The sequence below is a fragment of the Calliopsis andreniformis genome, chromosome 2, assembly GCF_051401765.1.
Source record: "Calliopsis andreniformis isolate RMS-2024a chromosome 2, iyCalAndr_principal, whole genome shotgun sequence".
In the NCBI taxonomy this organism is placed as follows: Eukaryota; Metazoa; Arthropoda; class Insecta; order Hymenoptera; family Andrenidae; genus Calliopsis; species Calliopsis andreniformis.
In genome coordinates this window covers 9,919,749-9,946,492 of record NC_135063.1, presented here as the reverse complement: position 1 = coordinate 9,946,492, position 26,744 = coordinate 9,919,749, and the positions used below count along the sequence as shown (strand labels likewise).

The 26,744-nt window shown below is 38.3% G+C and overlaps 1 protein-coding gene across 3 annotated transcripts in view; it reads right to left on the bottom strand.

Moving 5' to 3' along the window:
• The window catches only part of Nmdar2 (glutamate ionotropic receptor NMDA type subunit 2), a 204,771-nt gene that overhangs the window by 3,471 nt on the left and 174,556 nt on the right, over positions 1–26,744 (bottom strand). For 2 of the 3 annotated variants that reach the window (XM_076388566.1, XM_076388557.1), the window contains exons 7-15: positions 11,710–11,857; positions 10,469–10,652; positions 9,415–9,524; positions 8,479–8,591; positions 6,066–6,350; positions 4,879–5,060; positions 4,007–4,242; positions 3,433–3,626; positions 323–439 (exon numbers count right to left, since the gene is read on the bottom strand). In XM_076388566.1, the coding sequence (XP_076244681.1) occupies positions 323–439; positions 3,433–3,626; positions 4,007–4,242; positions 4,879–5,060; positions 6,066–6,350; positions 8,479–8,591; positions 9,415–9,524; positions 10,469–10,652; positions 11,710–11,857 (1,569 nt within the window). Of the gene's footprint in view, positions 1–322; positions 440–3,432; positions 3,627–4,006; positions 4,243–4,878; positions 5,115–6,065; positions 6,351–8,478; positions 8,592–9,384; positions 9,525–10,468; positions 10,653–11,709; positions 11,858–26,744 lie in introns of all 3 variants that reach the window. The other variant, XM_076388550.1, reaches the window with a different exon arrangement.

Genomic DNA, 26,744 nt, shown 5'->3' with positions numbered 1-26,744 from the left:
TTAACTTTATTAAGTTGATGAAAATCAAACACTACAATCTGCCAGCCACGTTATTTCAAATTCAGCCAGAAAATTACTTCACTGAATCACTTTTACTATATTTCTTATATCAAATAAAAAGAAATGAATGGTTCCATCTCACGAAGTACTGTCTGCGATGATAGGGAGAGATGACGGTGCACAAGAGATGTTTCCCTCGGGCCACAGATCAGCGCACAGGAACATCGTTCGTCAGCAAACCATTCGACATCGACAAGGTAATATTTCTATCGGTTTCTACGTCACCGAACATTCTTACGTGTTGTGGGCGTTGCGGACTTACGAATCGAAGTATGGCGGTAGCGGATGCGGTGCTTCCACCGCCAATGGCTCCGGTTGTGAATGGCGGTCCGAGCTTTGAAAGCATCCTCGCCACCAGCCGAGACTTCCGGTTTTCCTCCTTTAAAAAAGCCGACGTGGATATGTGCCAGGCTTCTCTTCCACCATCGTCATCAAACCATTCTTTAATATGGACCAGCAGCTTCTCGTGACACGAGATCTCTTTCCTCCTTTTCCTCTAGTATTTACCTCAGCGCGGTACTTTAAGCTCTGTTAGTTCGACTCAGTCACGTAGAACGCCATTAAAAAAAGAACGATTCGGTGGCAAGTGTGTGGAAATGTAAAAGGATTTTTAACAGTCGATGGTTGTTAAAGAAAGCTTGTCCATTTCGTAAGATATAATCACAGGTTGCAGCTGTAATTGCAACTAGTTATTTGTTTTCTGGTTTGAGTAGTTATCTCTTGCAAGTGTGAAGCTTGTGTTTTTTTTTAAATTAAATGAGGAAATTTAGTCAAGGAATTCGTACAAATAAAACAAGATTAGGTCATGAAGATAACGTTGACCTATTTCAGAATTGTCTTTCCTTGAGATCTCATCCACTGCTTTATTTCTTCTAAAACTGTAGATCGAAAGTTTCGAAGTTTGTCATTTATGCGCTCGCGATATCGCGAAATCTTGGCTGATTGTCCCGGAAGTTCGATTATACGAGGTTCACGATTGGTCGAAATAATACACCAAGATACTAGGCAAACACCTTCGGGCTGATCCCGATGAAGTTTTCAAAACAAACTTTTCCTGCTTTCTGGGAAGCTTCTCGAGATCTCGTGTCGCTGAGAAGTTCTGCTTTTCTGCACAGCCAGCGCAGGTTCTTTCCCTCTGTTACGTACATTTTCCCCGCTCCCCTTTCGTTCTTTTCTCTTCCTTGTTTTCGCGGTGTAACTTTTTAATATAGAAATATAGAAAATCCGAAGGCAATTCACCGTGGAATAGTCTCTTACGTGATGCAGTGAAGGTACATTGTCGGTCATAAGCTTGAGACCACCTACTGTTACTTTCTGCTGCAGTCTGCTCTAATTGCAAGTTGTGTGCATCTACTCGGGTATTGTTTCAGTATGTAGGGTGTTTCTATACTGTGAATATAAATTAGGTGATTAGTATTGAAGGTGGAATTTATGTTAAAATAAGAGGGATGTGTTAATAAATTTTCTATTGAAAGTTTCAGCTCTTTGTGTCCCAGTGCAGTTATTAATGTGGTTGCAGTGGGTTGATTGAAGTGTTGAGAATTGAGCTCAGTAATGGTGTATAAATAATACATCTGCTGTAATAAATAAAGTGAGTTATATCAGAAACTTAAGAAATTTTTGTACACTTTCTATACCATTCTTGTACAATTCTTATTAAATGACTAATCTGATATAACTCAATATTGTATCCAGAGTGTAATTGTCTAATATCAGATCCACAGTTCAGAAACATCCCACATACTCAAAGATTTATATTTTTCTACATTTAAAGAATACTTCAATTATCATTTCATAGCAATGATTCTAAGAATTATGAACTATAATTTCATCTCAAGTAAGAAATGGGTATTGCAGACTCATGCACTACGATGCAAGATAAGAAAATTATAATATGCCAAGAAGTATAATCAGGGAATTGATAACGTGCCTACAATGAGGGTCAATTTCATACTCTTAAATAGAATAAAGGCACTAAAAAGACGACTAAAACTGTGAAATCATCTTCCTTCAGAACCCTAAATTTTCTCTGGTAAATAGCTTTCACACAGTTCATCGATTTTCCATGAGATCTGTTTTCGATTCTCTAACGGGTGGTCCCAAAATTACGATCGGCACTGTGCATAAAACTGCGTGGGTAGATAAGAAGAGCTAGAAGGAAATGATATGCTTGTGCCGATATCACGATATTAATGTACCTATATACACGTGAATATTATATACACACTTCGTGTCTGTGTACGCAAATGTATATCTATATATATATATCAGTAGATAGGTGCATGCTGTGCGAGAACCAGGCTCCATGTGACGTCAGAAAGTGGGTCAGGATTTAAGCTCGATTCGCACGTATGGTCGCCTCGAAATAACGCCAGACGTTGCCTTAATTAATCGGGCGTTAACTATCCGACAAAGATGAGTGTTCCACGAACACAGGAACGAGTCAGTTCACAGCCGAACGTCCAAGTTTCTGCGTCGAGTGCGAAACCCAGATTAAATCCTTGCAAATTTTACGTGGAATACAGGTGAAATATAACTATATGCAATATAGCATGCGTAGATCTCGTTCGTGCGGGTCCACTTCCGCTTTACGAACATCTCTGTAATTTCGGGGGTCTGGGGTGGCGGTCGATGTATAGGGAAAGCTTTCTAGAACGACGGTCCGCCCGTGAAACTTCGTTGGAGACAAGCTTTAGCACTCTGCGAGTTATTTCGTACCGAAAGCGAGTAATACTTGGAAGAAAGCAAACGAAGTAGGGAACTGCATCGAATAGCGGATGGTGAAAGTGGTCGAGCGGTCGCGAATGTTGGGTCCGGTTTCTTTTACTCGCGAATCGCTAGGTCTTATCGAGAAACTCGGGTTCTGTTAAGGTATCCTTCCTTTTCCTGGATCACCGACTGGATCTCGAAACTTTGAAACTTAGAAAATTGATATACTACTAAATGTTCGATTTTATGTTACTTAGTTTGGACTGAAACACTACCCACATGAACATTATTTAAGTTAAAAGCGTAAGGAAAAAATTTCTATACATCAGTCTCCTCTTTTAACTATTTTATAGTGTCCCATAAGTCTGAAATTAAATTATTGCAAGAGCTGTGTTAAACAGACTTACTCTGCATATTACGTAACAATAAAAAAGACTAGACTATTTATCGGAAAATTATGCTAAATATTGTTCAAGGGATACATAAAATAGTCCCACAGAAATGAATTTCAAAAGTATTTCCAAATAGTTTCGCCATTTCCAGAAGGCTGCCCTTTGAGATCCCCTCGGTTGACCCGTGGTCAGGAATTTCAATTGCCGTACACAGAGTCATGTACTTTTGATCTCGGAACGTTAAATGGAATTAAATGGGGCGACATCGTACTTAGTCTGACTGGGTTTTATCCCGTGTGCTTCGAGGTCCTTTTCCAGCTGCCGTATCCTAATCCTGGCCATGTCCAGTTCGTGCTTGACCTTCCACAAGTGTGTGTCGCATATAGGATCTCTGCATCTGTGGTACCTCAGGATATCCTGGGCCTCGTAAACCGCTCCGCGGAACGTCAGGGATTTTCCCATGCTCTTTAACAGAATCACACGCATGAATGAACTCGAAGAATCGGAGGATCGATCTCGCCAGTGTTTCCTGCGCGAGAGATTGGATCGACCGACATGCATACGTCGTTAATGAAAATTTCAACGCGACAGAAACGCTCAGACTATTGTGATCGATATGTGGATGGTGAGATAGATCAGAAGAGTATCATAGCGACTTAACATAAGTAATTCTTGCTAAGTATGATTTCACTGATTAACAGATTTGAACATTAAGCTTGCAATAGTAACACACCTTGTGTGGTTAAGGTACATTCTTGTATCTGGAGTTGAAAAAGAACCTCAGTGAAGAGGTTGAAATTATTACTGATAAAAGAAATGGATCAGGAGAGTGGAAACAGGCTTACCAAGCTGAAAAGTGCGCAACAGCCGCCACCGTCGCTCCTAGCCAGATGCTGTCTAACGTATTTGAAATACAGATGTTCGAGGAGCAGGAAGGCCGCGGCCAAAAGAATTCCCATCATCAGTAATAGAAACGCGGATAAGAATTGCTCCAGTGCCAGGGGATCGCTGCTCTTTTGCACTTCCTTCCCTGGCTTACACGTGCCCGTCATCCAGTACCTCCTGAGGCGCTCCAGATCCCCTGAAATGTTAAAAGCTCACGCTTTAATTGGAGCGGCGCACACAAGGGAAATGGCTTTCTAATTTTGCCCTGGGTGTCGTGTGCCTTCGTTAATATTTTCCAAACTAAGCCGAGGAGACATCGGTTGTAATAATGAGAAAGGTAAAGTGGGTCGTGGGAAGTCAAACAGTTTTATAATTTCAGAGTACAGAGGGTATTATTGGTGAAGTTTTAAGAGGTGTTCCTTTGATGTTATTATAGTCGGTTTGGGCAGATTTGAGAACAATTCATTACAAAAACTCATTTTTTGGATATTGATTTTGTTTTTAGTCTTTCACGTGAATTGTTATTACTTTGATGAACATTTACTGTTCAGGTCTTCACACAAAAAAATAATGAAAAATGTAAATCACTATTTAAAATTACTGCTATTTTAAATACACCAACATTTTCCATATTTTAATTAAAAACCAACGAACTGAAATTACGCTACCTTTTGTTTCCATTTTGAATAATACTTTTTCAAATTTGCATAAAAAGAACTAGGCTTATTTCAGGAATGTTTCATTTTATATTAAAAAATGTAAAGGGAAATTCAGGTAAAGTAAATTCGTGTTTCTAGCTCAGTTATATTGCAATCGTGATAAGATCTAGTACCGTTGTCTCTGTAGTCCAGTAGTCTCTTGTTAAACATCTGCAAGTACTTCGAATTCCTCGAGAAAGCAAGCCCATATCCTGTCATGGCGTACCAGGACCCTACAGTCAGCAATCGACAGTCTTCATCCTGCGCCACTAAATAGTCCAAAACCGTTCCATCGTAGATAAAAGCGTCCAATTCTCTGCAATAAGAATAAAAAGATTTAACATCCAACAGTACCGTTGAATCCCATAAACTACGCGGTTGAACGAAACTTCTTTCCAGATAAACTTCAGCCTTATCTCAATAGCATTTAACTAAGTTTTCTGGGTTTCCTCGTTAGTATTCTAAGAGTTCCTCGTAAAGAACGTTTTGAACTCAAGCCTGACCCAACAACCTTTATTCGGTTTCGCCCCAACCAATCTGTACCTTACAGCCAAACTGACCCAAATTCTTTTTTATTATTTTTCTAGACAATAAAGACTCAAGTATGATAACATATTTCATAGTATTGTATTTGATGCATATAATCGTCAGAGATAAGATTTGTAGCCAAAACTATATTATACAATTTTTTTACTGTCTTTGACATATTTGAATAAGTGAAAGTGTTTAAGTACTTATACATGATAATGTAAATAAATCTCCAGTAATAAAAAGGAAACAGTGAGGTGGCACATAGAACTCAACATTGAAAGAAACGAAGTTGGCTCAGTCTGCCTCTCAGGCACACTACTCCTCCTCAAAGTTTCGACCAACCCCTCGAAACACCCCTGCAATGAAACACGAGGCGTTCAATAATCAGCACCGCTGCTGGCATAATTGTACCAGGAAAACTACGTTGCTGCTAGCAAGCCACGTCCGTTCTCCATTTGTTATTTAATCCTACGGCAGAAATTAATCCCAAAACCACTCTACCTCGATACATCGACCACTCGATGCCATAGTCTACCAGCAGCAAATATAGTTGCGGATTAATCGTCATCACGAAAACCGAGCAAACTTATTCGCAGATTAGCAGAAGCTTGTTGGAACAGCGAGGGTGAGTAGCAGCGACGTTTCCCAAACTCCGATAACGAGATATATACCAGAGCATTAAGCGGAAGGGCGCGGTTAAACGTCGCGTGTCCAAGTTTAACAACAGCCAGCAATTTCGGCAATCGCCGCGCTATTATCGAGCCCCGAGCGATCAGGTTTCGCAGCTTACCCGCTGATCACCGCCTCGATCCCCTCCGCCACGCTGCTCTTGTTAAAGGCCTTCATGTACGCGTGCATCTCCTTGAAGTACTTCGCCAGAGTGCTGTCCGTGTGGCTCCATGGTATCGTGCCGAATTTAAACATCGGCTTGTGGGACCACGGTTTGGCCAGCCTGTGGTCGTCCACCCCCGTGAACTCGTGGAACTCCTCCCTCGTGATCATGAAGGCGGCCAAATTGGCAGTGTATATGGCGAGGAACACCACAGCGAACAACGCCCACACGTTCGTCATGAATCTGAATAATTATGGATGGATTGTTCACTCTCTGGGATGCGATTGCTCGCGAAATTTTCACGCTGATAACGATAATCTCGGCCATCGATGTGATGGCTGACGGGGACAGAGGGACACTAGGGGCGCGAAGACTATTGAGAAACGGTATGCAGCGTGAATTGTTAATTGATCGATCATTATCCTTCTGTGCATTTCACTGTAGTTGATCAGTTGAGTGGCTCGTGTTATGAATGGTAATGGGGGATCTCTGAAGTGCTGGATTTTTTGTGTTACTCTGTAAAGTGTGATGTGGTGAGGGGTGTGCTGGGGTTTTGGTGCAACTGGGTTGGTATTAGAAGCTTCATTCGCGGGGACAATTGTTTGATGAATATGTGTCCTTAGAGAGAAGTGCTTCGAGGTAGATAGAGTCTGGTTCGACTGTGAGTGTTGCTCTGATGTCACGTGTACCTATATCCTCAAGGTATTACAACTGGATGTAGCTACATGAGCTTCTACTTATTGTTAGTGAAAATTCGATAAAATCTTTCGAAAGCAACACATGATATTGACAGATTTTATGGTGAGTATATTTTCAACAGATTTATTCCCACAAACTGCTCCATAATGCACGTAAAAAATTTTCAAAGCTGAGTCTACATACTAAAATAAAACAAGAATAAAAAGGGACAAAATTGTATTCGAAGTGTAGCTACGAAATTCTGAAACGTGTCTGACTCGTAAACTTGTTCTACTGTCAGCGCACAGTAGCTAGGCCAGGCGGAACGATGTCAGTAGAATGAGTCTAGTCAGACACGTTTCATGCGTAGCTTGGTCTCTTTTGAATAATTTATAACTCGGAGACGGATTCTCAAACGCAATTTTATTATTCTACCTCTATTTATTATTCTATTTCGTCGTATGTTACTGGGTAGTCACATCTGCAAATTTCTGACACCTGTTGTCTAGCTGTATCATTGCCTCTCGAACATGTTTCATATCTAATACACTTCTACCTACTGACTTTAAGTACATCTATCACGAGTGCATAATACTGAATCGAAGCCCAAAACTTCGAATAGCTATCAATATCCCGAAAATGAAAATACGTGATTTATATCGTTTTCGCCCTTCTGCCTTTTCATCCCCACTACAAAATAATAATATAAAAATAAGGATATATATTATTCCCACTTCCACGTTGTAAACGTCAACCTCACATATATTACCTCGACATAATGTTCGATTAAACATTTATCATATTCGTCCATTAATCTCGAGAACGTGTTATGCTTGTCGAAGCAGCGGTTGGAATAAATAATCAATCCGATACAGTAACTAATATCGTTTACTGTTTGAACTATATTACTCTGTTTTCGAAGATGTCGCTTTAGAACGATTTATCGTGTTTGCATAGATTAAGAGCAACGCAGAGCGAACGCATTTGCATTCTCTGTGCGCCACACTAAAAATGAAAGCAACATTTTTCACAGATAATGTTACGAGTAGATAGGGTTTCTTGGCACATAGACGAAAGTATTCCACCTTTGGGAATACATTTCGTTCCGCGAATCCACACTATAATCTAAGATATTATTTTATGATTTAAACGACATTCATAAACTTTCTCCGTAAATTCTGTTCTGTAAGAAAGCTTACTGTGCCATCTTGTAATACAAAACTTAATCAAATCACTATTGTATCTTCCACACACCTAAACCAAGAAACAATCTTAATAGAACAAATACCAGATTAAACAGAGAAAGTATTATCCAATATTTTTACATGAGAAAATCGTTTCAAAAAAAGAACACAAACTAATAATCAAAAACGTCCAAAGAATACAGCTATAAAGCCAACTAATTTGTTAGCCAAGATAGTTACGACAGTCATCATTTAAAGGATTTGAGGACACTTTATTACTGTATTCTCGAGACGCTAGAAACAGATGGATTCATAGGGCGCGCAAATGCAGACATTTTCACTGACAATAGAATTTTCCAAGCTCTTGGCGATCCTTTGATCTCGTTTGATCTCCCACGATAGGAGATACCGTCATTAACTAGGTTTCGCGAGCTTTCTCCTATTGTCGGGCGTTCACTGGTATGATTTACGGGCTAGATTTTAATTCCGATAAAAATTGCTTTACCGACCTGGCTGTGAATCCCCTGGGAGAATCGATATGGACGGCTGCCTGAAATAATACGGCCCAGACCAGCCAGTACGTGCGGCAGAAAGAGAAACGATGGTTGGGCGACGGATTTTTCTGCAAGCAGCGAAGGTATCACGGTTTGATACATGTGTAGCCATTACTGTTAAGCGGCGCAGTTACAGCGGCACGATAAGAAAGAAACATTCTACTTAGGGCGGGAGGGAAAGGGGAGAATAGAAATGGAAATACATGCAAATATGTTTTGTCGGAACACTGAATTCGCAATTTAGTAAATGTCTATGAGACAGCGAGGACTGATGGGAAATACTCAACAAGGTACAATCTTTTAAAGCGTTAGATTCTCATTTGGCGAAGCTTTGTAGGTTTTCAGAGTAATATAACAAATATATTTGGTGGGTGTTTTTTTTATTAGACAACATGCAGGGTAAAAGAATGAGAGTTGATTTTGGAGTTGGGAGAGACAGGAGACTTGTCTAGTTTAACATCTTGCGAACTATTAACAAACTATAAGGTACGTGCAACGTGGAGTACGGAGAAACAAAGTGGAAACTTTTGAGCATTCTATGCAAGTCTTAAGTGCCATTTAGTTTATGAACTTCGAAAGCGTAATGTGTACCATAAAGTGATGTCAAGCAGTGAATATTGGAAAAGTGTAAAGAAGGAAACTAAAATTTGCGTAAATAAAAATATCGACGTAAGTCTGTAGTATTTTAAGGAGCACGACGCCAGTTTTATCCGTAATTAATCTCCTTTTTGCAGCGGCAGCGTCAGGTAAAGTGTCATTAAGATGAACGATATCGTCCAGCTAGTAATTTGCTTAATAGGGAGTTAGTGCTTGGGAGATGAAGAGCCATACATAAGTAGTAAGAAGCGAAATTAATAATACCAGTCTCTGCGCAGCGCCTGAAGGGTTTACCTTCATGTTGAAACCGGATGGTGATAACCATTCAAAAAGAAGTATCATTATCGTGGCTGCATGTATGGCGACAATACCAACCAGCATCCAAGACGCGGTGTCGAACGGTTCTGAAAGCAATTGCATCGTAGGCAGCTCGTAAATTATTCATAATACAGGCGTTGACGAATAGATTCTCTTCCCTGCTACCTTAATGGGTTCCGTTGGGATTTTAGAAAATTGTTATATTCGATACCTTATCTTCTGTCAAGGTGGCACATGAATAGCCTCGTTATCTCGTGAAAATATTTTACTTCGTATGCTTTACTTTTATCTGCTTGGAGAATTTGAGAATTTAGCAGCTTTCCAAGATTTTAAAGTTTAAAGTTTTGAAGTTTCCACATTTTTAAGTTGCTGAGGATGCAAACTTAAAAACTTCCAGCATTTGAATATTTCTATTTCTCAAATCTTCAAGCTTTAAAATTTTCAAACTTTCAAATATTCAAAGTTTCAAGAATTCAAATTTTTAAATATTCAAATGTTCCAATTTTCAAATATTCAAATTTTCAACTGTTCAAATTTTCAAATATTCAAATTTTCAAATTTGTATATTACCAAATGCTTCTTGAAGTTTAAGTGCTAATAACTCGTACGATATTAACTATATACGCCAAGAAGTGGATATTATTCATAAGTGGATGCTGCTCATTAAAAACTGAGCGTCATTCTCTAGAAGCTCTCTTCGTTAGTAATACGCGTTTCATATTTCTATTTAACATTCACTGTTAGTGAGGATAATAATTTCGTGACTCTGAGAAGATTGTCTAAATTAGAAAAAAATTCCACTCATTTGCTACATAGATATTACTCTATAGATATTATGTATAGAATGAACATTTCCTAACAGAATGAATACTTTCAATCAAATAACTGGAAGTACACATATCAATGACCAAAACCATCCCAATTTTGAAATACTACAAATTTCAGTGAACCCAAAATGTTTTGCTTTCAAAAATACATCACGACTGCAATACAAAACTGACCGACAAATAAAACATTCACAGATGCTCACCGAGGAAGGCAGTAGGGGATATGATACCAGTCCTCTTCGCCACCACAATGGCGATTCCAGTTTCCATGTACGGCACCGTGAAATCGACTACGGCTTCCCTTTCAGAGTTAATCATCAGAGACGTCATCACCATGTCGGTCTTCCGATTCACTAGATCTGCTATCAGACCGTTCCACTTGCCATTCTGCGTACAAATAATACGTGATACAGCTTTTCGTCCACTGGCACGCGAACGCCTACCTTCGTCCACATTACTGCGCGACGATCGATTGACGGTCGCTGTAACTGTTATAATAAATTCAAGTACATCGTTTTCGAAGTTACATCTCATAGGGCACGTACGCTTATATGCAAATGCATGGCCCTGTAAATATGTTCATTTCGATGGCGTTGAAGTAACAATACCATTACGAGCTTCGAAAGTCTCGTTCCGACGCAAATTCTAGGGCGTCGTTAATGGACGCCGACGCAATTACGCGTGAAATTAATCTGTATCGTCGGCGCATCGATACTCGTTCCCAGTATTAAAACCTAAAAGCGTGGATTAAACGAGATCGAACGCGACTGTATCGATACTTGGACTTCCAAGACTTTCGCGGCCCATTTTGCGATTATTGAAACTAATCCCTTCTGAGGGAGAATGGAAATCTTCTAATCCGCTTTACAGGGGAGATCGTTTGACCCTTTAATGCTTACTCAAACTTTATCGCTACTTATTTAAGGGTATGAAGATAAAGTGTAATCGACAGTGATTCAGTGTTCATTAATTGAGAGAGTACATATTGAAGTTTCTTAAGTGGAAAACTTGAAAATATTTTCAGGAGATACAGTAAGTAAGTTAATCGTTGAGAATTCACCTCTCGCCACGTTAAGCTACAAGTACCAGAAAATGTATAGTCATATTTACTAGGAAATGCATAAATGTTACAATTTGAAAGTGTAATATCCCTCCAAGCTATTTTTATGATTATTTTCATACGAAAGTACTGTGTTTTAACGCAACAGAAGAACTAAAAATTGACTTTTTAATCAACAGAAAGTACCTACACAAACGTATATCCATAGATAACGGACCAAAGTGAGTCTCTGAATCTCTAAAACCGCTTTTTCCCCACATTAAGATTAAATCATTAATCAAAAGCGCCAGCAATGCTCTGATGCAGGAGTGCATTCGCGAGAGTGTTTACCAGGCTCTTCTCGATAATTATTATTTACTGCACAGAGAACTCGTTCGAGCTTACCTCCAGCGTACCCCACTTGCCGTCTTCCACCCTGACGAGCTCGTAAGTGAACCCGATTTCTTCCGAGAACTTCTGAAGCAGGTCAATGCAGAATCCACTGCAGCACTGGTAAAAGCTTTCGTTCTTCTGCGCCGATTGAATGTCCATCCTGAAAAACGGGTAGACACTCTAACATCAAGACGCTTCTCCGCGGGAACGTTTTATTGCGCCGTTTCGACACGCTAGAATTGTTCTTGAATCATCCCCCCGAGCGAGAACCCCCTCGAGCCCTCTAAAAAGGGGATGCTCGCTTAGGGGATACGTGTCCTCTCGCTCTGCTAATGGCTACAATTGCCCATCTCGAAATTGTTTTCTTCTGAACTGTTTCTTACAAGGGACAGGACACTCTTAAAGGAGTGCTTTTAGAAGAACTTTTTTTTTTCTCCGAGGGAGGAATACCACGTCTAACCCTGTTGTTCGAACGTTTCAGAAGTTTCGTGGGTTACGGAGCTGGAATTAATTTGATGTTGATTGCTACTGTGACAATTGGGATCATCTTGCAATATGCTGCCAACAGAGTTTAGCTATGCGGTTAAATAGGATTTCACTGGACACCTGTGTGTGACATGCCTGACTTTCATGACATCCTTTGTGATCGCGACTGATAAACGGGAATTGATAGTTAATAGGATTATGAGGTTGATAGGGTTTCATTGACTCAAGAATTATTTGCATACAGTTGGAATTTAGTTCTATATTGAATGATTATTGATAGAATAAAATTAGGGATTCTCGAATTCTATATGACCTAAATATATTTCTATTTTCTTTTCTTAGTGAATATCTATGCCCATTATTAAGTTGTTATTATTCTAGAATATTTTTACAGTAAATATATCACGATATCCTCGTTCACCTATTTAGTAATCACTATAACTTAGTAATATGGTGTCATACTTAAATATTAATAAATAACATATTATAAACTCTGCACTCTATTCTATACATAACTATTATTAATCTACTATTTCCCTAAAATTTTCTGAAAATAATAAATCCATCTATTCCCACAGTGCATGTTCACTTATTCATGATCTCAGTTACGAATTTAGATTTCAGTGAATATACTACAAGGCAGGCAAGTTTCATCGATCGTTAAATGCAAGATGTCTCTTGAATGAGTTTGCATTCTAATTACCGAGTGTAATGGCCGTAAATGTCGACTAAATTTACAGGGAAATGGGCCCTAATGACGCGCGTGTTGGGCAAGCGAAGAAGCAGCGCGTGCTTCCGGCATTATTACGACAGGGTTCAGCTACTGACAAGGACCCTGCTTTACTGGACACTGCAATAACAGCCACTGGATGTGAGTTAGCCCTCTGTCAACTGATGACATATGTGGGTTCGTGACGTGTGTTTTGTCAGATGCGTAAACAAGTAATCCCTCGAACCGACTAAATAGTGCAACCACCTAGCTGATATGGACAGTGTTGTCCCATTCAACTTGGATACTGGAGTTATAACGACGTAATGATTTTCTTACAGAAATAAGATTTATCGTAAAATGAAATATGTCTGACTTGGAACACTTATTCTACTGGGAGTGTTACATTGGACTGGGCTGTATCAGTAGAATAATTCAGTAGAAGAAATTAAGTCAGACAGATTTTATACATATTCTAGGTGCATTTTTAAATCTTTTTCATTTTAATTTTATTTTAACATATAAATTATACCTTCTAAAATGTCTGATATTATATAAAAGGGGACCTCGTAGACTCTTGTGGAAGGAAATATGTAAAATTTTGTAATATTATTGCACTTTCTTTAATAGCTCTGTATACACATATTCTAACTGAATGAAATTCATTATAACAAATGAATTCCAAAGTATAAATTGATTATACTATTTTATATAAACTTTTAACTTCTTTATATAAAGGCATTGACTACTTTCACGGTAACCTGTAAAATATTCGACCATCTTCTCATATATTTCGTGACTTTCACAGGCAGTCGCCCGTAAAATCCTATGCAGTACAAATATGTATAGTGGTACGTGCATATATGTTAGACGCAGTGACACGAAGTAAGGACATAGCAGGAACTACACGGGATATATGCGTCAAATTTCTTCGCGTATCGGATGTTCAAAATTTTATAGCACTTACAAGGGATGTTAAATTTTCATTATGTATTTCAGTTTATGGAAAATTGGTACTTCCCTTGAAAATAGAAACCAATTACCTGGCTGAATTTTAAGAACACTTTTGTGGATTCGAATAAATTTACACGTTTTCATCATAAGGTTTTCATGGAAACCATATCTTATTAGTAACATAAATGAGGAATCCATATTAAAATTTGAGATGTATGAATATTAAATAGATTTTTTTAACTTCTTATTAAAACTCATTATTTGGGTATTATGAATATACTCGCGATATTTATTTCGTCATTTTTAGTACATATTAAATAATAGGAAAAGTCATATTTTCATGCGTTCAAAACTAAACCGAATCTTGAACATTTCATCGTGGAAGCTTTACGAAGGAATTCGCGTGTAAAACTCTTAATATGAAAAACTCTTGGAACTCGTAAATTCCTCTCATTGAAGGTGGCTCCGGGCGAGTACATACGAAACTACTTTTCAAATAGAAATTTCGCACCACGGGAATTCTAGAAGTGTGATTCGGATCTACCAGATTTTTGAAAGTTTCCCCAAAGTCTTTTGCTTGATGAATAGAAGCAAAAATCTTCTTTTACAAATTCAGATTCTACTCTCGAAATTTTTGTTCTTGCGAGGTCAGTTGTACTCTTTGCAATTTCCATTTGATTACTATTGTGATTTATGCTTCTAGATTGAAGCTGCTGTTCTACCTTAACTTAGGAAAACTGTCTGAATTAATGGAACCTCCTAAAGTCATCTCAAAATCAAGTCACTCTGTTCGTAACTCTCCTCTTTAAAAATATTTCCATTTTAGAGCTTCATATATTCAATTTTTTGCCGTGTTAATCGCGCACCTCCTATTCTGAGCACAGAAACCAATTACCTTTCTTTTCCCTTGGAATTCTGCCATATCGTCCCCACTTGGAAAACAAAGAGATTCTATCACCATTGTACGCTTTATTTCCACCGAATTGTCGGCTCTGTTAAGCCTTCGTCTCTACATTGTTTAAGGAAAAGGTATGAATTCGAGAGATTATGCTTTCGACGATTCAACTTGAGCCTCTGCTGTTGGAGTAGCGAAAGTAGTCTACTCGAAACTGCTGCTTGGAGAAAAAATAATCAATTGAACTGTAGCATTCCCTTCGATTTACGATCCATGTGTATGCTTCTTCACCTTGCTCGTCATGGTAGCGACAAATGCAACAGGATTTCAGTGATGTTAGGAGGACTTCAGTGGATCCAGAATTCTAAGAAGATTTCCGGCGGCAGAAAACCTGGAGAGGTTTATTCAGATTCTTATGGTTGGAAGAGGTTTGCTGACGCTAGGATTCGAGAAGTTCGATCAGGACTTGGAAGATCTGGAGAAATCCAATACTGTCTTCGAAATGTGAAGGATTGTCGGACGTAGTAGCATCTATCTAGGTCAATCCAAGTAGCATCTCAATGCTTTGGGAAGGTATAATAGTACCTTGTAAACAGGAAAGATGTTTCTAATTTAATGCTCTTATATAAAATCTTGAGTGGATATTACAACATTTTGGAGATTATAGGAGGCCTTTATTATCTGTATTGAGAGAGTGAAGAAGCCATAAAGTTTAGTCACTCCAACGAAGTTAAGGCGAAGTCTAGGAAGTCTGGTGGTGGCTAACAACACTTCTGAACCGTCGAGGAACCATCAAGTTTTCGTAGTCCCTAACTCAAACGCAGTTTAAGAGACCTCGAGGTCCATTTTGAGTTCAGACATTATCCCGAGAGGTCCATAGGCTATTGACAAGATCTGACCCTCAGTTGATATAGTATATACATAGATACATATTCGCTATACTATGATAAAGTTACTGCAGTTTTATGAAGATTAATTTATAATTCAAAGAAAATTAAGAGTTCTTTGGTTTATTAATCCAAAATTTTCCTTGGTATTCTCTATTATATTGAATGTAAAAGATGAGGTAATATGTGCATCCTAGGATAGGTAGTATGCAATTTGTTCGATGCATCCCAGTTAAACTCAGGAGAAATTCAATATCGTATGAGAAAAGCTGTTAACATATAACAGAGTTAAAGTCAAATAGTTCAGCTCAAATGCATTTAACTGCAGATCTATCATGTTTATCTGTACATTCGCTTTTCTACTTTATTCTGGTCCAATTCAGCCTCCAATTTCAGTTGCACCTATTGGATTCGTGATAGCATTCGCTCATTTTTACTGGCTTTCCAATTGGTTTCTGGAAACAATTTTATCACTTTGATACAATTAAGCATCTATGCCCTATTTTCACTGTAAACACATCTAGTCAATATGCTTTAAAATAATTAGTTTTAAAAAATGAAAATTATGTACTTGTAACAGTTTTCTCGCAGTAATGTAATACAGTAAATGCATTTTCGATACTCTGGTACTTCTCTGTCCCAAAACTTTTCTCTTTGGTTATCCTTTTACCATTCTACATGCAGAGATGGTTCTTTACGGTTTCCTCGAGCTGCTTCCTGCTTTCAGGTTTCGCGTCATTGACCATCCAACTACACGGGTCTATAAACAGCAAGTTATTTCCTTCTCCAGTCTTTGTCCTTTTGCATACTTTCCTGCAATGCTGCGTCCTCGGAGACCAGTTTCCTTTCGGTACCAAGTCGTAGAAATTGTCAAGTAAACTCCAGAACCTCTCTGATCGATCAGATTCGTCTGTAGTACTGAAATGCTTATGGCTCGCTCGTGGAATGCACTTGACGCATATTCGAGCAGCCCTCAAATCTTTGAAGAATTCCTTTGAAATCTTGCTTAGTTATATGGATATATAAAATAAGTCCAGTCAGATACATTTCATGTACATTTTTAATTCTTCTACTCTAAATTAATCACTAGGAAACCACAGATATAAATTCGTCATTCCTGACTTTTGTTTTATTGTGGTATGTAACTACATCTCCTTAAACCTCTGATACTTGTTGTCAGACACCCTGTTTAATGCATATGAAAACTATAAGAATAGAGGAGTGTAGAATATCTAAAACACATTTATTAAATAGAAGATATTTTCTTCATCGTCTCTTCTCACTCTCTGCTTAATTAATCTAAAACTCTGAATTACCCATTATATGTAGCCTGCATATTTGAACCGTTGCAACGCGCGATTAAAAGCGAGGGAACGTCAGCAGGCTGCTAGTGTTTGCCCTGTTTGTGTCGTTGTTCTCTGATAATGATGTTTACTGTCTCTGATTTCACATGCTGACTTTAGTCCCCTAATTACGATTCAGCAGGCGCGCGAGCTTACACCATGTGTTGTTCACGCACACGCACGCTGTGTGCATTGATTAATATTCAAGGTATACCATGCCACAGTAATAATGCATTTATAGATTCTTTCTCATTTCAATCGTTACGTGCCTCAGGGCTGGAATAAATGATTATGAGAAATTCTACTGAAGCAGGAACAGTGTACATAATTCGTCCAAACAATATATTGAACTTCCTAGAGCACACTCCTATAACAAATTTGGTAGTTTTGGAATTTTGGAATTCTCGTTTTAATATATTCGCGGTTTTGAGGGTCATCTGTGTTTGAGGGTCCCTCGCCAGAATTAATTCAGCAGGTTGTAAAATTCATTTTGAATCCAGAGATATTAATTACCCGTATACTGACTTCATTAAATTAATTTAGGGAACACAAGTGAGCTTCTAAATTGAAAACGTGTTAATTACATAATGAATTACACATTAATAAATGTGAGCAGGAGAGAACCCATTTTGCAGCACAATTAATTTTCCTCATTTGCGAATGTCCACGTGGTAAACTCTAGTGGATTGATCGATTTTTCACATACTCTCTGCTAATAAGTGTCTGCTAAAGCTCAAAGTGACGAACTACTTACTCGCGAGATAATTTCTCTGGTTCCACAGCGAGAATAGCTTTCAATGTAGCAATTCCGGAGCAAGTGCAGTAGAGCTTCTCAAAGCCGTCATCCCATTAAGAGGCGTAATCGCTTTTCCTGCTGCGTAGGTGAATCTTCAGTTCCCCGTATTTCGAAATACGCCATACGACATATGGTAATTTAAGTCGATCTTTATTTAATATATCTATTCGTTGCATTCAATCTTTTTATACTCGTTAATACACTTTTTCTTAAAGTATCTTCTTTGTTAGAGAAAAACTGTTTCTATATCAAATTATTCTTTCCTAAAGACTTAAAATCACTATAAGTTTTTCTGTGGCGTTTAATGTACGCGATCGTTTTACACGTTAAATGATTCAATTTGATTTTCATTATGTGGTACGTGAGATCGAGTTCTATTCTACTTTTATGGAAATCACTGTATAATGCAGAGGCGTTCAGCTTCGTTCTCCATCGCACTTTCGACAGATACGTCAGGCGTCATATGCATCGCGGTGATCGCTAATGGATCTCGAAATGAAATCAAATGGAGAAAAATGCTCGAGTTAACTCGTCATGAGATTCGATTTAAAGCGACAGCTAGTATTTGTAAAATGAACAGCGGACTTTTTTAAACGACTCAGCATTTCTGCTTTTATTCTGACACTTTATGTTTACCTCGTTACATATAACGAGATTCGCGTTGTGAACGGGATTTACATTAAACATCACTGAAATTCAAAGTGAGAAATAAAAGAAGTCTTGAAGAAGCGTCTATACGGTTGACGTCGATTTATCTTGAACTTTCTTCAGTAATGATTCCTCTTTGGAAACGTAGATATTATTAGAAATTCCCATGCAATGATTCCTGGGATATTCCTGTGAGAGCATTTCTCAGTGAAATTCTCTCAAGTTTCTCTTGAAAAACAGCTGCGAAACGCCACTCGAAAAGAACCACGTAATTCAAATGATCATTAATATTCAGAACGAGAACACTCTGAAGGACTTTGCATCCCTGAATCTTGGCAAAGGTTTCTGCAGTGGCAACTCTATTAATGATTTCGATTTAGAACAAACAGATCTAGGATTCTTTAATCAGATGTACTTGTAATTCACTGACTAAATTGCATAAATTTTAGCTTCCCTGACTCATTCTTAATAATTTATTCCTAACGCATGCATATTTATATTTCCATAACTAGAAAATGTAGACGTGGATCTACATCTAGACCTTCCAAGAACCATCCCTGTGGTTCTAGACAAAACTGTGGTTCTAGACAAATATTGGGGTTTTAAATTTTTAGCTTCTATACTGTTTTACGAACTAGTATCTTTTTAAATTCCTTTTTCTAGGTAAGAAACTTTTTTAATACCCTGTCCTCTTCCTCAAATTATAAATTCTCTATCCTACATGTCAATCAAGGCCTCAACTCGAATTGTTTAAAAATACAACACAGATTCTCTTCCCTTCTAACCACAGACACAATCCCATAATTATCGTTTATTGACCACCTGACTCAGCAATCGCTAAATCTGTCCATTACCAGTCAGACCATTCACATAATGTAAATTATTGTTCCCCTTTAAAAGCAACAATGAACGTGTCACACCGTTTCAATTCCGCCACACTAGTGGCTCACGTAGCTCATCTCACGATTATAAAGCACGAGAACGGGGACACGAAGACAGGAGAAAGAATCGTGCTCGGTAAAACGGGGACGTGACGATCAGCAGTCGAAGGAAAAAGGCACCGTGGTGCCATTCCGTAGATCTGCTACGTGCCCGTCCCTAGATCCTTACATTCGTTCCCGCGACACGTTTTCCGCAGTCTCTTCATCTCGCGGATTAGCATGACCGAGAAATTCCAGTGGAACCATCGAACGTTGGTGCACGCGCGTTCGAGCTCCGATTCTGTGTAAACGATGTACAATCCTCAGGGCGGCGCTTTCGCGAATCGAGTTCACGGATTATCTGGAGTGTAACGTCCTAGCAAGGATTAAAACCTTAGCGAGGCACTTGCCGCTATGGAAATGAACGTGACGCCCCACGATGGTATCGGTAGTGTCTCATTAATCTTCGAGATTTTTCATGAATGAATGTATCGAAAAGTGGGAGATGGAAGTAACCACGGATGAATGGTCGCAGAATTTTGTGGATTATGTTAAAATGGATCTGAAATTTGCTGAGAAAGTCTGAGATGCGAGGCGAGTAGCGTCGATTTGAATTCAGTATAGTAGAAACCATGAAAAATGTAAAAATTGTGTTTGTAGGAAATTCGACTTCGTGTATTATTATACCTGTGATTAATCAATAGTGGTATACTATACTTACTGCTACTAGAGATCTGATCGTATTTTAGATTACATAGTTACTGGATGCTGGGTAATTTCGAGATTATAATACTTAAGCCATGTCTGATTATATTCGAGGTTATACTACTTATTATGGGTCTCGTGTGGCTCGATTAGCACATACGTGTAGTTTATCATTTATGCTTGCTGTAACTGTTATAAACCATTATAGGTGTGTTCTTTCACCTAAGTAATGTTTAAAATATCTATAATAAATATGTATAATTACTATCATTCAAATTCTTATGAATGAAGTTAATTAATTGATTGTAAGAAAGAGCATGAAGAAATTACTACGAAGTGAAATTTTACGTTCAATTAAAACAATTATTTTAAATCTTATACAGCGCTTTTTGAACATTAGGCGGATTTGTATATAAAATATCTCGCAAGAGAATATACCAGTATTAATTTATGAATTTCTGCAAAAGGAAAGCGCGGAGAATAATTTTGATGCTAATACTCAGCAAGTACCACCCCAACCTTTAAGAAATTTACGGGACGGTAAATAATTGAGGGAACTTGAAATTAATCAGGTCTCAAGGTGAATGAATTTTCGTTTTATGCAAAGGAGAGGAGGCGTCTACGAGACGAAAGATAAGACACGCTTCGAAAGGAGCCTCGAGGCGTTAAGAATCCCCTCAACACTTTTTCCGTTTTAATCGTTTAGAACTTCGAAATCTCGTGGCAATACCGCTGTCTCTTTGAACATTTAAGAAAATAGCAGAAGGTGAAAATTCAGGGGACGCTTAATGGTATTTCTTCTCATCCAACAAATTTACTTTTCCTCGTTAAACAAGAAGCCCGTTTCTAAATGAAGCTGCTATATCAAGGGATAAATATTTCCACGAAGAGACTTCAAAACGTTACTTAATATTAATATCCGTCGATAATTTGATCTACCGTTTACCTTCAATCAAATTTCCAATCTTTAACAGGAAACGCCTTGAAAGTAGATTTTCTTTGATTACTTCGATAAGTAATCACTGGTACTACGGTGCATAGGTATATGCTGAACACTCCTCGCTGTAATAGGGTAGATTAAGAACACCAGTATCAGAAATGAGAACGGGGGTAGTAGAATATTTTTGAAATAATGTAGAATACTGGATTGAATTATAATTTTATGTTAATTTCTTCACAAAGTAAATTACTAGCACCACTAGGAAGCTAACAGAATTCCCAAGTGTAACACTTAAACTAAGTAACCACAGTTTAAATGAATCTTCCTAAAATTTGAACATTTGAAAGCTTCAAAATTCCTGAACCTTCTAATTTTTTGGAAAACTAACGCACACTGTGGAAGTTTAATTAACAATTACTATCGTCTGCATGCCACCAAAATTGCGCCTTCAGGCTGCATTTGATGTCTCATAATTAATTCCAGAGTGCAATTTTAAACTGAACTGTCGAAATGACTTCTCGAAGAGCGATGGGGACTACGGTAATGTACAAAGCAGAGGATCCAGGATTAATTAACGTAGCCCAGGCAGCAATAGTGGCTCTCAACTCGTCTCAAAGAACAAAATCGCGTCCAAACGAAAAGCAATTAACGGCAGACACTTTTTCCCCTGCCCTGATTGTACCGCGGATCCCCGCAGAACTGTAAGTGACCAAAGTAGTTTACGATGATGGCCATAAGAAAGCTGTGACAGCAGCAGCCGCAGCTGCTGGAAATTGAAGTTTAAGGGATGAAACTCTTTCCCTATTTCGACGTGGTTGTCCGACACGATTTACGTCGACGCGCCGCTGCTCCTTGAGCAGGAACCAATCGGAAGGAAGCGTCGAAACGACGCAAACACTTCCGTGGAATTTGAACGCGATATCCCTTCGAGCTTGAAGAGTTTCCCTCTTTGCGCTGAATAACGCAAGGACGTCAGTTTCCTTGAAAAGGTTTATCGTAAAGAAGATATATTTACAGAATGGTAAGCAGTGGATTAAATATTGAAATATTTAAGTTATGGAACATGGTCTGATCCAACTCTTCATGCTATTATTAAGACAAATGTGATGTTCAGAATTGTGTTGTGAATTATTAAAGTTCGTTCAGGATATAATTCATCTACGAGTTCTTAACTTCCTCCAAGTTTTATTGTCCTATGAAAATTAATTCAATATTAAAAGATGATCTCTTTAATTGGAAGAAGAATTTAATCCCATTAATATCATTAGGGTAGCAAAATTGAAAGGAAATTTAGTTTTACATGCTCTGAGAATAACAAATTTTAAATTCTACTTAGATGCATTCACTCTAATAAGAGCACAAGCTTGGAGGAACTGAAGATACGTTTTATTTCAAATAAATACCAATCTATGAGATTGGAATACTCTACTACAATAGGATGAAGACAAAGACAAGTTCAGATTACTTTCCACGCACAGAGGTTTGAGGTTTCACAAAATTTTCTCCTGGTTGGTCCTTCCTCAATAGTCGCTGTACGCAACCGTACCATAAAAGGGAAATCGATTTCACTGCTTCTCTCCTTGCGCTTCTTTGGAATGAAACGTTTCAGAGAAGCTTTGCGTATAGGAATCCATGTGGGTCTACACGCTCGAGGAAGAAAATAAAAACAGAGGGAAATAGATCCAAAGAGGAGATAGTGAAGAAACAATAAGTCTTTCTGTTTTCAGCAGCGAAGACGACGTAAATTCAACGCCGTTCGTCTCTGAAAATGGACACTTCGATCGATAGTGAACTGTGTCACGAAAACCATGCTGTTTTCACAAAGGTGCGGAAAACCACCTATTTACGATGATTGAAAGTAGTTATATGACTTCCAATGCTCGGATCACTGCTTTAAGCGATACAGCGATAATTATTAATTGCAGTGTACTATCAGTTTCTTTTTTAATTAACGTTAGTAGTATGGAGTGTTCTTCGTGATTGATTACTTTTCTAATTTATCTCAAAAATACTTGTTACGGTCGTATCCAATTACCTAATGAAAAATACGTGAAGTTTAATCAAGCATTTTAAATTGACTATTTTCAGATATTGATAAAAAACAGAACGAAGAGAAATGAGTGCAAGTGAAGTGTAACAATTGACAAGTGTCATGGAAGTATCGATTCTGGAGGCGTGGGCGTTTTCCTTTTTTCGTGAAAAATATTTGAAACGTTTCAAACTTTGTGTGGCGAGTGTCACAGAAACCGAGTGAATTTACGAAAATGGGGGCAGTCATAACCACAACTCAGGCAATTTCCAAGCTTCCCGTTGCTTCTATTGTGGCTTTTTCAATTACAGCTACCGTGCACGATTCCATCGCTATCCTTGTGCAACGAGCGATTCGCATTCGAACAAATCCACAATTTTCTCCGCGGTGCAACGGGACCGCCTTCTTCTATCTCGGCCACGACCTTGTGCAGGCAGTCCCTCTTGAAAACCGGAATTTTTAATTACACCATGCCTGAAGTAATCTCCTCTGGGCTACGAATTTCCTTTCTCCCTCCTCGGTCCGTAATTATCTGTCCTCCTCGTAAAATAACGCGATCTCTTTTGAAGATTCAATGACGAGAAGAAAATTGTACGCCAACGAAAGAAGTGGAATATCATTAAAACATAAGTAGAAAAAAGAAAAATTTTCATTTATGGTTTATTGTATTGAGGAGTAGAATACTGTTCAATTGTTTATAGAAATACTGTAAGGCACTAAAAAATTAATATCTTTATTAATCTGGTATATGTATATGGTTAAGCTCGTGCAATTATATCAGAGAATTTGGAAAAAGATACAAAATTTTACTTTTCCTAATTTTGTACGTGCAAAAGCTTCGATTTCATATCTCTTAACATGAATTTCACATTAACATTTAAACATATGAAAATTCAATTTTTTGCATCCAATCATCTCATTTGAATACAATTCAATATGATTTTGTATGCACCGATAATATAATTTAGCAGGTACTAGCGTCAATAATACTTAGTCAAAGGGCCTCAGAATTGTATGCAAAATTGCAGTGTCCATTGCAGTATTCTATTCGAAATAAATCGCAAATTCTGAAAGGAACAATTTGGGCAAACCGCGTCGTTCCGCTTTAACTGTTACAACCCTTGTCGAAAAGTTCCTCTTTATAGAACACCTTGTTTCCAGCGTCGCGTCGGACAGCTCAAGTGGAAAATTGATTCGCGTTTAATCCTCGTTCGTGGATTTCATTTTGTTCTCACGCACCCGACTCGCATTCCTTCCCAATGGAATTTCAATTTCTGAAACCCCTGCCTGCAGTCGAATAGTTAGCCGAACGTCGTTCCCGAGTCATCGGGGGTGTTCACGACCCCTCGATTTTTGTAATTTTTCCGTGTAGAATATTCAGCAAAAGCAATTCATCACGGATGTCGCCTAGATTACAAATCAAATTCCTTCTCAGTCACGATAGTCGTAAAAAGTAATTTATCATCAGCTCCCTTGGCTGAAGTCGTGAAACTACGTGGTATTGTTGGTGTTTGCTCTGCGCTACGCGATGCAATGGTTGAAATTTGTTGGAGTAGATGGGAAATGTTATTCTGAAGAATTTATTTTTTTGTGTGTAAGAATGTGATTGTATGCTTGCGTAAGATCAATAGTAGCATTGTCGTATAGGATATTTTTTGCAATTAGCTGAGCAGTTTAGACATTGGAATTCGTTGATTAAACTATTATTGTGTACTCGTATTACAGTGTTTTCTTGGTACAGGTTCACTGTACACTGACGAATTTATAGCGTGGGATACTTTTTCGAAAAGTCAACTTATGATTCCTTATGGTATTTCTTTGGTTTTAGGAAAAATTGTGAGTTACCAAGGCCCTCAAATAAAAGAAACTACAGCGAATCTAGTCACCAAGTTGTAACGAAGAGATACTGTGCTTAGTAGTATTAAAAAATTAGTAAAGCTGAGTATTAATATTATTTACCGAAAGTTTCTTTCTTTCTTTCAACAAAATGAGAAAGTATAGCAGTAGTTAAGGTCTGTCATACGTGAAACGACAGGAAGAGGCATTTAATAATAATTTTGTTGAGTGCTGGTACCCTATACTAGAAAGTATACCCAAACGTAATATCTCTAAGGTCAGGGAATTTCACCAGAAAGCTTCACTATCTACTAAACCTAGGTAGACTTTCATATTTACAGACTATCCCCACCTGAGCCCTTTGTCCAGTCTCAGCGCTGATTCAGCTCGAAAACCCAGAATCGTCACTTCTCGTTTCCAGAAATGCTCTCCTGGGCACAACTTCCTAAGAATATACGTCCTAAACCCCAAGGAGCACACATGTGCAGGAGACAACTCCTGTACCAAAACGTAATTCTAATTAATATTTCCTTTCCTAGACTCTGTTCGTCACTGTAGTTAACACATTCACTCTTACTAATACATACACTACTGTGCATTAATAATTGAACATTTTCACATTACTAAAAATACATAAAATACACTTTTTTTATTTATACTAACTGCAGATAAAACTTTAAAGAATTTTAGTTGAAGTATACTTTATGCATTTCCTGCAATATGAAGGTGTCCCAATACTTATACCACAGTAGTGTACATTGTATCAATTTAGAGGAATCTCACACATCTGCAGTGAACGTGTTAGTCCAATCGAAACCACCGACATTCTCCCAACACCCCATTCAACTGTCCTCTCCTTCGAGTTTCCATCTCACAAACGCTGGATTCTAGGAGTTCATCGGGCAACTTCGACCAGTAATTTGTTTCTCGGCAGTCCGCTAATCGCTTTACCTGCAATGGACATTTAACCAATGCGGTCAAGAATGAACGATGCAAATTTCGTTGGGAGTTGTCATTGTCGAGGAGTTTCTCTCGTTGGAGAGGCACGAGCGGCAGGCTAGTCTGAGACGTGCCCGTAATGGCTTGAAACGAAGAAACAGCGACGGCGGGAACAGCTGGCAGCGGGGGGAGGTTGTCCCGATGGAACAGGGCGAAAAGAATAATGGATAATAGCGGGGTTCGCACGGATGCCCGAAATTGAATTTTCCTCGTGGAATTTCTCGAGAGGAACTATGAAGTTGCGCCGTGGAAATTATGCTCTCGGGGCTAACCCTTAGTTCGCAGCCACCATTTACGTGTTTCGGTTTCATTGTCGCGTGCAACACGGAAAACTCTGATTAATAATAACGACACGGTGGATCACATTTACGTCCGAGAATAATGCGCAGCTGTTGAAATTAATGGCGCGGTCCTTTGTCCTCTGAAGTGTTGCTTTGTCCCTTCATTATGAAAATCGTATTTTGAGGATAACGTATTGGTGGGAGCTGCTAGCACTTACTAGGGCACCTACTAGTGCACCAACTAGTAATTTTGGTCTGAGTAATAAACCATGTTTTGTGTAGCAATAACTACAAGAAAGCAAGTAAGTAGTATAAACTTGAATATGGACAGACGTCCACTAAGTAGCATAACCTGGAATATGGACAGACATTAATTAAGTAGAATAAGCTCGAACATGGACAGACATCACCTAAGTAGTATGATTTAGTAAGTAATATATTCTTGAATAGGTAAGACGAGTATTAAGTGGTATAAGCTCGAATATGGTCAGAAATCCATTAAGTAGTATAACATGGGATATGTTCAGCTGTAGAATCAGATAATATTAGAAAGTATAAATACTCATTTTCAGCAATTGAGTGATGGGAAAGTTTTCACAAGCCTAATTTAGAAAAGCAA